This window comes from Crotalus tigris, unplaced genomic scaffold, assembly GCF_016545835.1.
Source record: "Crotalus tigris isolate CLP2741 ecotype Arizona unplaced genomic scaffold, ASM1654583v1 scf7180000019818.546109, whole genome shotgun sequence".
Classification (NCBI taxonomy): Eukaryota; Metazoa; Chordata; class Lepidosauria; order Squamata; family Viperidae; genus Crotalus; species Crotalus tigris.
This window is the reverse complement of record NW_024097727.1, coordinates 137,480-150,151: the sequence shown is the minus strand read 5'-3', so window position 1 is coordinate 150,151 and position 12,672 is coordinate 137,480. Positions and strand designations below refer to the sequence as shown.

The 12,672-nt window shown below is 45.3% G+C and overlaps 1 protein-coding gene across 5 annotated transcripts in view; it reads left to right on the top strand.

Moving 5' to 3' along the window:
- The window catches only part of SPATC1 (spermatogenesis and centriole associated 1), a 31,349-nt gene that overhangs the window by 5,508 nt on the left and 13,169 nt on the right, over positions 1-12,672 (top strand). Inside the window, exon 3 of one of the 5 annotated variants that reach the window (XM_039364663.1) lies at positions 11,965-12,582. The exons of the other annotated variants lie outside the window; for them this stretch is intronic. Within the exon in view, the coding sequence (XP_039220597.1) occupies positions 11,965-12,582 (618 nt within the window). The remainder of the gene's footprint in view (positions 1-11,964; positions 12,583-12,672) is intronic. 5 annotated transcript variants of the gene reach the window in all.

Genomic DNA, 12,672 nt, shown 5'->3' with positions numbered 1-12,672 from the left:
GCGTTAGTAACCTTGCATCCCCTCCTCTTCTGATAATACCAACGCCTGCCGTATCGGGGGGAGGATTCAATCTGATGTTTTCTTGTGTCTTGTGATGGGGATAGGGTTCCACTAACTGTGGGTTAATATCCCTTCCCAATTGTATACCTCTCTCCTCCTTTGTCGTGTCAACAGCTCTTATCCGAGTATGGTATGCCTCAGCAATCATGTCTTTATTCCCCACCCCAGTCCTCCTTACATCCGTTCCCTCCCATTGTTTGGCACTCAAATCGCTCTCATTATACTCTCATCTCATTTGGCAACTTTTTAGTATAAGTATATTTTTAGTAAAGTATTCTTATTTTAAAGTAATGAGAGCAGTTTGAGTGCACCTGACTCCTAGATCTCGTCATCGGACCTGATTGGTTTAAAGTGGCTAATGATGCAGCTGTGATCTGGCTTCTGGTTTGTGGTTGTGCTTCATCATCGGTATGGGTTTGGGTTTGCTTTTTGCATGGATCTGTGGTGGTGACATCCTGTGTGGTTTTCGTGAGTGTGGGTCTGGTGTCATTCTTTGTGTTAGGGACTCATTTGTCAATAAGGGCAGGTTTCCAAATGGCTGGTAGGCGGGAGGTATCATCTCGTTTATTCATCTCGTTTATCCACTTTAAACCCCTCCAATCCATACATGAAGCAAACTGACACCCACCTGAAGATGAGGCACGACCACGAATGCAAAGCCAAACAACAGCAATGCAGATCACCATCTCAAATCCCCCTGCAACTCAGACTAACCTGAGCACAACAAAGCCCCCACCCAAACAGAACACTCCCCCATCCAATCAGAGCACAGCCAACCCCCATTCAATCAGACCACAGACAAGCTCCTAACCAATCAGAACACACCTCCACCCAATCAGAACACAGCCAAGCTCTCACCCAATCAGTTCATACCCCCACTAGCAGTTAAAAGGAAGAAACAGCTATGATCACACATTGCTCCTAGAAGCACGAAGCCGAAGACACCAGCCTGAAGATGATGAATGAGACTTTGTCGAAACGTCGCCAAGACACTTCCAATTTGACGCGGGAGAAAACCCGAATAACCAAAGACCTACATACAAACACCCGCAAAAACCTCAGAAAACACACACACACACACACACATATATATATGTAATATTTTATTATTTTCCAATTTTACATTTGAGCATTTAAAAAGCAACATGGTGGCTGGGTTAATCAATAGTTCGATAACAAAATCTTTAGTACAAATCTCAAGTTACAACATCTTTTTCTCTTAACATTTACTGTCTCGTATTTAAGCTAATACAGTTCTTACTATATCATCTCAATAAAAACATCATTATTACATTTATCAATAAATTTTAGCTTATACGTATCTTAATTATTTTTTACATTCAATCTTCATAAACAATCCATATCATTAATTTTTCCCAGTTTTTAGTTTCCCATCAATATTCCAATTTAACCTTTAATATTTGTAATTTTCAGGCTTTAGGTAACCAAGATTTCCCTTATCTCAATTCATAACAGAATCTAATATCCAAAATACACATTTTATCTATTTGAATATAATCTTGTTCTATTTCCTAAAAGTTATCTATTTTCCACCATATTAAATCATCTACTTAATAATACAATATCCCCTTTAATAAATCAAAACCATTATATATATTACCTGGGTTAATCAATAAATCAAACATATACATAATAATTATTTTTTTTCTTTTAGGTCTAATTTTTAAATATTAAACAGATATCCTTATCCTTATTTTCAACTAATTTCCAAATATTTTAAATCTAATGACCAGAATTCCCCTTATCTCAGCTTCTCCCTTTAACCCTCTAATTAATAATATGAAATCCCCTCTAATAAATCAAAACCCCAATTTTCTTCAGCCTTATTCTGGCTTTCTTCCTTTGCCAACTAGGCTTCCATATCAGTGCTTTAAGGAGACCATTTAATTGCCATTTTTGGGAAGGACTAGCCCATTTGTATTCATTAAGGTCTCCCTATTATTCCAGTTCCCGATGATTACCCTAATATGTTTATCTTCCATTCAATCTGTTCTTCTTTTTTCTCAAATTTCTTCTGATTTATATAGAAAGTCTGTTCCATTTTCGGTGTTGTCACTCCCTTTTCTGGATTTTCCATTAACTGTATTTGTTGGTCAATTGAGTCCTCTGTCTTAATATTTGATTGTTCCACTTCTTCTGTTATCTTCTGTGTTGTTAGTTCTTTGGTCGTAGTCAAAGTTTGGGTTTGTGTATCTAAGCTGGTGTCTTGATCTTTTATGTTAGGTCTTATTTTATTACAAGCTGAAAGAATGGTTTCATGTATTTCTTTCAACATGGAAAGGATCTTTTCCTGGTCTTCATCCATCTCTTTCACGTGTTTATAAATAGTCTTTATAGTAGAAATTGTTTGTCAAGCAAGATTTTATAGTCCAAGGTATTTCATCATCTCAAATAGTAACCAATATTCCTCAAATAAAGAGATAGGAAGGCAATTCTCCACATATAACTCTGAGAGTTAGTAAGGGTTTACATTCACAGTTCAAGTAGGCCAGTTATGCCACCCAGCTGTTCTTTTACAGCTGAGTTTCTCACATGTGGTGCCAAGGTCAGAAGAGTCTTATCTAAGGTCTGGGCGACAAGCCAAGTCTCCATTAGGAAATAACAAGTGGTAACTTCACCACAAGATGTCATCGATGCCATTTAAGGTTTTGTAAGTCCAAAATTTTTATAATCCTTTTTCCAATTTTATTTCTTTTTTGTAGATAAAAGCAAAAGCCTCCAATAAAAATAGGAAGATTTTTGGTCCCCAAATTTCAGGAACATATAAATCCAATTAGATTAAAGTTGTTCTTTTAGTGCTTTAATTCCCTGGGTATTAAGGTTAGGGCTGCTATTCTTAGAGGGTGGGATAGAAAATCCCTTCCCTCTCTCCTCAAAGGGGGAAAGATACTTCAGGCAGCTTTTACAGGAAGAGAAAGTGCTTAGGGTAAAGAGAAGATCAGATCTCACCCAGTTTCATCCCCGTTGCTTTCAAAGTGCTTGGTGGTAAGTTTGACTTCGCCTGTCTGCAGCCTAGTGAGGGGCCATATTACTATGGCTGGTCTTTCCTCTGCTGGTTTGGAGGACTGCCCCTGATTGAGCAGGAGGTCTGCCGCCCTCCCACAATCAAGCTGGGGTCCCCTCCTTGCTCATCGCCCCTACAGGGCGACTTTCGACCCTTTTCAACGTCCCCCAGCGGAGTGAAACCAAACGCGGAAGACGAGCTTGCCTTCCAACGGCCGTGGCACCGCAATGGCAAACTTACTTTTTTGAGTAAGCCCAGGCCTTTCACTGGCAGTTCTCTATCTCTTCCAATCTTGCACGGCTTCTTTTGAGTTGCCCAGGATCAGCTTTGACGGTGTCCAGCCACACCGTCTTCTTTGGCGGCCTGGTGTCCTTTCGCTTCTGACTCTTCCAAGCATCATTGCTTTCTCCAGGGAATTCCTCCTGAGGATGGGGCCGGAGGAAGTGAGACCGCAGTTTCAAGATTTTGCCTTCCAGTGACGTTATGCACGCCAGTGTCTGCTTGTTAGTCACCTTTGCTGTCCCAGGAATAAGAATTTGAATTAATTTATATTAATTCCATGGTTAAATATAAAGCATTGCTTGCAAATCAGGGGAATTTTGTTTTATATTAAAGAGTAGCTGAGTGTGGGCTGAAATAAGCCCAATAGGTGGGGGGGGGGATGAGGAGGCTGAACTTTGTGGCTGTTTTATAAAAGAGAAAAAAAGCAAAAAACCTGAATGGGGAGAAGTTGCCAGGAGATGCACCATAGCCTGGACTTTACCTGCTTTGATGTCTTTGGCTGGCATATCTCAACCTTAAAGTTGCTGAAGTTGAGAAATGCTTCCCTAGACGCAGGGCCCCCATCCCTGATCTTGGCAGCCCCTCTTCTCCTTTGAAGCATGTCTTGGAGGAACCCTCTGCCCACCCCCAGCTCAAAGGTTCTGGCAAGGGGAGGTCAATCAATCAATCGTAGTAGAGCCGGAAGGGACCTTGGAGGTCTTCTAGTCCAGCCCCCTGCTCAAGCAGGAGACCCTATGCCATCTCAGACAAGTGGCTGTCTAACCTCCAGTGATGAAGCACCCAGCACGTCTGAAGGCAACATAATAATAATAATAATAATAATAATAATAATAATAAAGTTGGAAGGGACCTTGGATTGTCCTCACTGTCAGGAAGTTTCTCCTTAGTTCCAGGTTGCTAATAATAATAATAATAATAATAATAATAATAATAAGTTGGAAGGGACCTTGGAGGTCATCAAGTCCAACCCCCTGCTCAGGCAGGAAACCCTGCACCATTTTGGACAAATGACTGCCCAGTCTCTTCTTTAAAACTTCCAGTGTTGGAGCATTCACTGCTGCTGGAGGCAGGTTGTTCCACGGATTAATTGTTCTAGCCGTCAGGAAGTTTCTTCTTAGTTCTAGGTTGCTTCTCGCCTTGATGAGTTTCCACCCGTTGCTTCTTGTCCTGCCTTCTGGTGCTTTGGAGGATAGCTTGACTCCCTCTTTTTGGGGGGCAGCCCTTGAGATACTGGAAGGCTGCTATCCTGTCCCCCCTCGTCCTTCTCTTCATTAAATTAGACATACCCAATTCCAGCAGCCGTTCCTTGTATGTTTTAGCCTCCAGTCCCCTGATCATCTTTGTTGCTCTTCTCTGCACTCTTTCCAGAGTCTCAACCTCCTTTTGACATCATGGTGACCAAAACTGGATGCCGTATTCCATGTGTGGCCTCACCAAGGCCATGTAAAGTGGTATTAATACTTGTTATCTTGTCTTCTGGTGCTTTGGAAAATAAGTCGATCCCCCTCCTCTTTGGGGCAGCCCCTTGAACATTGGAATACTTCTATGCTTCTTGAGGAAGGGGCTGCCCACTCAGACAACCACCCACTTGCCAAAGGGGAGACTTCTGTCTTTGTAACAGAGACGTGGGAATGGCAAAGTATTATGGGAATCCCTTGACTTGCTCCAGAAAGGGAGAGGTTTGTGCAACGTGTGCAGAAGAGTCTTTGGGGACCCCTCCGTCGCACCTTTGGGGCGGAAAGGATGTTGCGGCTGAAATAAGTGTTGGTCTACCTTGTTAATTAAGTCCCCCCTTGAGTTATAGATACAAATGGCTTCCAACTTTAATTTATTTGATTTAATATGACCACCAGAATCTTCCTGCCATATTAAATTGAATAAATTAAATTAAAATCACAGATTTCAAATTCTTTATTTCAAGTCTATTATATCAGTTTCCTGAGTTATCGTAAACTACTTTTGGAAGGTAGATCTGGGTTACTTTGTAACTGTGCATGTAAACAGTCCTAATTCTTTAACCTGGGGTTACATTTCAACATACATGTGCTAAACAGATAAAAGTGGAATTTAAGAGGAGGTAAACAAGATGTAATCTTTGACAGGAAGATAAAACAAGTCCAGATAACAAACACAATACAACTGTGTGCCAATTAAGATGACATGGGTTGCATAAGAATGGGCCCAGCCTTCATGGGCTGATATTCTATACCAGGGATAAGCAACCTTGGCTCTTTTATGACTCGTGGACTTTAACTCCCAGAATTCCTGAGCATAGCATAGCATAGCATAGCATAGCTGGCTCAGGAATTCTGGGAGCGGAAGTCCACCAATCATAAAAGAGCCAAGGCTGCCTACCCCTGTTCTATACGTAGCACATTTTATTTATTTGCATATTTGTAATCCACCCTAATCAACCGGAATTCTAGTTGGCAGTTTACAGTTAAAACCATAATATATAAAGTCTTTCCAAGAGACACCAGGACAAACCAGGGTCTGAGTGTCCACTGGAATAACACGTCTTTAACCAGACCCCAAAATGCAGGAGAAAGGGGAATATCCCCACTTCCAAGGGAAAGAGAGGGACCACCCCTGAGGAGGCCTGTCTGCCTCAAAGGGTCGTCTCTGAGGCATGGTCCTGGCTGGGCAGATTCTGCCTCGGCAACACGCTCTGAGCCAGGGCAGCACCCGAAGGTCTGTAAAGGGATGGCTGGCATCTTGGCTGCATTTGCCTCTCCACAGCCAGGCCTGCAGGGCAGCAGTCTCCCCATCTGGGCAAAATGGAAGAGGCTTCGCTGAAGTCTGCTCAGCCTGCCATATGCCTTGGTCCAACACACTAACCCTGGTTAGTATTAAACTTGCTTTGGGGGGAGGCTGGTTTAATAAAGTTGCAAGTCTGGTGTCTGATATTTTCAATTGATTATGGAAACCTAACCCTGGACCCCAGTTAATTCCGTAATGAAGCCTCTGGTGTGAGTGCAAACGTATCGCCTGTGGGTGACAGACGGAGAATTCCTGCTTTTAATTGAGTTTTCTCTCTCTTTCCCGGACCCAGACCCTGTGGCTGCTTTGGTTTTTCTTTCAGCTTCGCTATTACGAAAGAATATGTCAATTCAGTGTACAAACCAGGTTACGAAGGCGATAGCAGGGCATATAGCTGGGAAGGGTTTCCGCTTGACCAGTGACCAGATAATGTCCATTAAGCTTTGTGGGAAAACCTTTAATAGGACAATCGTTTTAGTTTGTGCTCCAGTCACCAAGGCAGAAAAAGATTATTTATTCATTTGAAAGGTTTCTAGAGGGCTCCGATTTTTTTTTTTTATTGAACATTTTTATAAATTTTTACAAAAAAGACAAAAAGACATAAAAACAGAAAAAAAATACAACAATTCAAAAACAAAAAATACAAAATACACAAAAAACTAAACATAATATCCCCTTCCCCACCCCACCCCCAAAACACCCCCCCTTCCCCCCCTGAGCTTCCCAGAGCAGAATATAGGCTTAATTAAAAAGGAACTGGAATTAGAAAATATATATGTAAAAAAGAAAAAAAAGTTTAAAACTAAGAAATATATATATATATATATATATATATATAAATAAAAATTATAAAAAGGCAACATGGTATTTTTTTATATCCAATTTAAATTGTATAAATTCTATCCATTTATCCCAAACAGCAAGAAATTTCTCTTGCGTTTGATCTTTTAAAAAAGCCGAAATCTTTGCCATTTCCGCCAAATAAGACACTTTGGAAAACCATTCCTGCAGTGTAGGCAAGGATTCCTTCTTCCAATATTGTCCTACTAACAGCCTTGCGGCTGTGATCAAATTTAACATCAATATAGTCTCCTTTGTATCACAATCAATAGTTATACCCAACAAAAATAACTGCGGAGTAAATTTTACCCTCCTTCTAAAAATTCTCTGGATATTCCACCATATCTTAATCCAAAATGCTTTTATCTCTTTACACGACCACCAAATATGATAATAAGTGGCATCCAAACAGTCACATCTCCAACATTTAGGCTGTAGGTCAGGGTACATGAAAGACATTTTTTGTGGGTCAAGGTGCCATCTATAAAACATTTTGTAAAAATTCTCCCTTAAATTCTGTGCCTGCGTAAACTTGACATTTCTTACCCATATGATTTCCCATATGTCCAATGGGACTGGTTCACCAAAATTTTGGGCCCATTTAATCATACAATCTTTAATTAATTCCGTTTCCGAATCCAGTTCGACTAAAATTCTCTTAATATGGGCTTGTCTTTGATCCTTCACTTGCTTAATAAGATTTTCATCTTCTCTAAGAAACCCCACCTTACAATCCACCTTCCATCTATCTGCTAGTTGCCTATATTGGAACCAAGAATAAATGATATTTTCTTGTGCTAAATCCTCCCGTAGTTTTAATTGCCAATTTTGTCCATCCCATCTGAGTAATTGTCTATAAGACACCATGTCCATTTTGACACCTCTTTTTATTCCCTCTATCGCATGCCAGGGTATAGCCCATAATGGTACTTTAAAATCATTTTTGTAGTACTTTCTCCAAACCCTAAGTAAGGAAATTCTTATAATATGAGATTTAAAAACCCAGTCCACTTTTTTGTTAAATATTAAATAGGCATGCCACCCATAGAGTAAATCCCATCTAGAGGGCTCCGATTTTAAGCAACTCTGGGCAACTCACAATAACAGTGAAACCAATAAATAAAAAAAATCATGCAATAATAAAAACAGTGAAACAAAAATACAAAAACCCTCTCCCAAATCCCACCCCTTTGGCATGCCCCATAACAGGCTCAGCTACCCCTCCTTCCATAGTCTCTCCATAGACCAGGGGTAGGCAACCTTGGCTCTTTTATGATTTGTGGACTTCAACTCCCAGAATTCCTGGCTCAGCTTGGAAACCTCTCCCTTTCCCCTCAGCATGGCTGGCTCAGGGATTCTGGGAGTTGAAGCCCACGAGTCATAAAAGAGCCAAGGCTGCCTACCCCTGGCCTACACCGTCCCACAACCCAGGAAAAAAGAATGGGTCTTAATGCCTTCCAAAAGACTAGGAAAGACGGGCTGATGGCGGGAGGGCATTTTATTGTCCACTGGAGATGGACAGAACACACAAGGGAGATGCGCTGCTTGTGACTGGTGATCGGAATGTCAAAGAAAGGTGAAAAGGTGGCTGGACTCTACGGCTCCAGACCCTGCCATGAATCAGGAGGAAGACCTATCTGTTCCTGCCACTCCAATGATTTCTTCGTAGCTAACACTGTCTTCAAGCAACCAAAATGATGGTCTGTAGACACGGACGTCACCTGATGGAGAACAAACTGACCAGTCACTGATAAAAGGAGGTGGAGAAGCTCAATTACAACATCAGAGACGTGGCCAGGCACCGACTATGGAACGGATCACAAGTGCTCCCGGTTAAGCTGATGAAGAAGAAGAAAGCCAGTCAGCTCCGATGGTGTGGACCAGAACATGTACCTACCAGGTCCAGTCTGATGAAGAGAAGGACCGTGGGTGTGGGTGTGGGTGTGATATAATAGCAGCCTTCCCATATCTGAAGAAGGGGTCAACCTATTCTCCAAAGCACCTGAGGTCATGACATAGTAATGGAAACTTAACAAAAATATATCCAACCTGGAACTAAGGAGAAATTTCCTGACTGTGAGAACAATTAATCAGTGGAACAACCTGCCTCCAGAAGTTGTGGGTGCTACAATACTGAAGGTTTCCAAGAACAGTTTGGACGGCCATTTATTTGGAATTGTATAAGGTCTCCCACCTAAGCAGGGGGGTGGACTAGAAGACCTCTAAGATCCCATCCAACTCTGTTATTTTGTTAATCTCTGTGAAGTCCTGAAACTCCTCAACAGAGAACCAGAGGAACTGTAGAATGAACTTAAAGAAACCGTTAAGGGAGGATGTGATGAGAGACTGCGAAAGATGGAGAAGCAGAAGAGAGCAAAGTGGATGTCGGAACAAACCATGGAAATTGCTGAGAAAAGATCAGAAGCCAAAGCGAGGAAAGACAAAACTCTCAGGAAAGAGCTTCACAGAGTTTCAGAGAGCTGTTAGAAGAGACAAAGAAACAGCATTACAGCTTCTGTAAAGACACCCAGGACAGCAACAGACATGGAAAAGCAAAGATCTCTGAGCTCAGAAGGGGGTCCGACTTCAAACTGGCATGTAAGGGACACCCAGGGACAGACAGGAAGCAGCTGAAAGGAGATCAAAGGACGAGGGAAGGAAGACCCAGAAAGACGGAGCAGCAGAGATGTCAGCATCCAAGACGCCCAAGGAGAACATCTCATTGTCCTCATGAGAAACTTATATACAAGAAAACAACCCCTGGTCTGGACAGAATATGAGAAACAGACTGGATCCAGGTTGGCAAAGGAGCCTAACAATATGCTTCCCTTATTTATTCAACCTATCTACTAGGTATATGAAGGGAAGCTGGGTTGGAAAAAGATGACTGTGGTTTTAGAATTGGAGGAAGAAACATCGATATGCTATGCTGATGACGACACCGTGTAGACCGGAGTTCCCCAACCTTTTGGGCATCAGGGACAGGTTCTGTGGAGAAAGGTTTTTCCATGGACCGGAGGGGGGTGTAATTTTGCAGGCTGTCTGCATGCCACAGATGGGCCTTCACTTGTTTGTGTGGCCAGTTTCTGGCATGCCGTGGCCTGATGCTGGTCCACAGACTGGGGATTGGGGACCCCTGGCATAGACAGTCAAAAATGCAAAGGATTGGCAAGCTCTAGTAATAAAAGTCAAGGAGCAGAGGGGGAAGCAGAGTTAAAATTAAATATAAAGAAGAATGCAGCATTACAGTCTGACTCTTCCCACTGCCACCAGTTCGATCCTGACCGGCTCAAGGCCAACTCAGCCTTCCGTCCTTCCAAGGTCGGTAAAATGAGGACCCAGATTGTTGGGGGCAATAGGCTGACTCTGTAAACCGCTTAGAGAGGGCTGTAAAGCCCTGTGAAGCAGTATATAAGTCTAAGTGCTGTTGCTATGGTGACTAATGACAAGGCACAGCCAGCCTTAGAATTGGCAATGAAGCTACCAGGAAGATAAACAGGCTCTGCCTTTCAGTGTCAGCCATGAAGAGTAAAGGAAGAAGCCATCGGGAAATTACCCTGAGGATGAGCCCTCGATGGAGGTTCCACGAAGACCGCAGAAACAAATGGGTCTGCTCCTCCAAAGATCAGAACCAAGAAGCCCTGGGGGTCCTTGTGACGGGTCCCTCTATGGAAGCCAGACTGTCCGGAGGGAAAAGGGTCCAGATAACCCTCCTCGTTCCTGGCCTTCCACAACTGACAATCTTCTCTGAACTGGAGAGGAGTTTGGTCCGAGGGTGACCTCTAGGGGAGGAGGCCAACCAGGGCAAGGAGGACCACCACCACCCACACACAAAGAGGCACTCACCCTTCCTCGGAGCTCACCACATGCCCCTTCCTGGCCTTGAGCATTTTTTTTTCCATCAGTTTTCATTTATCAAAACTTGAAAAAGGGCAGATTTTGAAGGATAACAGTTTTAGTTCCTGTGGGTTTTAAAATGTGGAGTTGGATGAAGTTAAAATGCAAATGAAACGAAGGGGAGGGGGATTTCAGATGCCAGAGATGAAACGTGGTCACCTACAAGCAGAGCGATCAGTCGGAGCATGCATTTGGCTGCAAATGGGGGGGGGCTCCGGGCACACAGGCCCAGGAAAGGCGAGTAGCATTCCCGCCTCTGCTCTTTCCAAGATGCAGCACTCTGTAGGTGTGCATGCTGTACTTCCCGGGTCCACTCTTCCTGGGCCTCATTCCCACAACCACGCCTGTTTTTCTGCCCAAGGACGGACTCTGTCCGGGAGCATCACCGGCTGCCTCCAGCTTGATCAATGGGAGACCTGTGCGCACTTGCACCCTGCCCTCCAGGCAGGGGGCATCTCTGTGGTCACTTTTGGGAGGACACTGCCCCCAGGAGGGCTCTGGCCATCGCTGCCGTGCCCTGCTCTAGAGCTGGGGTGCCAGTCATGGCTGGGATGCCAGAGCTTGGAAGCCGGACTTTCTGCTGAAATCTGAAGGTTTTGTGCTGGTGAAAAAGGCAGCAGTTCCGCCAGCAGCTTCCGGCCTTGTAGGGGCAGGTTGCCCAGGGCTGGAGGGAGCAGGAAAGGGGACGCCCCAACAGCCAGCACACCCACCTAAGGAGTGCCCCCTCTGTACAGAGCTCCTTCGGGAGAGTACATGGGGGAGCTACATCCCTCTGTATAATAAAGAAAAATAAGGTTCGCAGTGAGGAAACGGCACCCGGGCCTGCTGAGTGAAAAGGAGCAGGAGTGTCCAGGAGACTCTGCAGAAGGGAGCTGAGCCAGCAAATCGTGTGTGTGTGTGTGTGTGTGTGATGGTGGCAGAAGGCAGCAGGGCTAGAGGGGGCGGTAGGTGATCTATAGGGACAGAATACAGAGGTATCCTTCCCTTCCCCCAAAGCACTGGAGAAGACCCCTAGGCCTCTGGGGAGTGAGTGAGAGCCCCCTGTTCTGCACTGCCATGCCCAGCGCTCGCTCAGAAGACGCTCTCTCTGTTCTTTGCAGCCAGCGGCGCTTCCAGCCCGAAATTCGCCATCCCGGCCGCCCCTCCCATCTCCCTCCATCCCTCCGGCTCCCGTGGCTACTGCCACGAGTGCGCCTTCCCGTGGCACCCACACCTGCCGACCTTGTCCCCAGCCGCACCCAGCAACCCCGTCGCTGCCTTCCCAAACAGCACCCCCCCGGGTTTCCTCCCCTGCTGGCCCCAGCCTGGTGCCCAGCGTTCTCCGCCAGCGCCCAGACCCTTCGCCTGTGGAAGCCCTGCCGCTTACCAGGCTTTCGGCTTCAGCCAAGGAGGCCCCGTGCCTGCCCAGGCACTGCCCCTCGCCTTTTGGATGGGGGCAGGTGGTGCGGCGGGTGGCGGTGCTCCCTTGGTCGCCGCTCAGGTCCAGAGCGCCCTTCCACCCCTGCTGCAGGACAGCCAGCACCCCACTGCCCGACCGCCACTCCCTGTGGCCCCTCCCATCTCGGCCCCGCCGCCTGAGGTCGGGAAGGGCGAGCCCCCGGCTCCAGAGGGAGGCCTGCAGCCCCCGCCCGCCCTGCAGTCGAAGGAGAGCAGTGGCTCGGTCCAGCGAGAGGGTGCCGCAGACAGCAGCAGCAGCACCGTCGGTGCCAGAGAGCAAGGTGAGAGCGGCGGGCGAGTGAGCCGTGGCGGGGGGGTGCGAGAGCCTAGGACCCTCTGCCCCAGAGACTGGGCCCAGGCCAGAGGAGAGG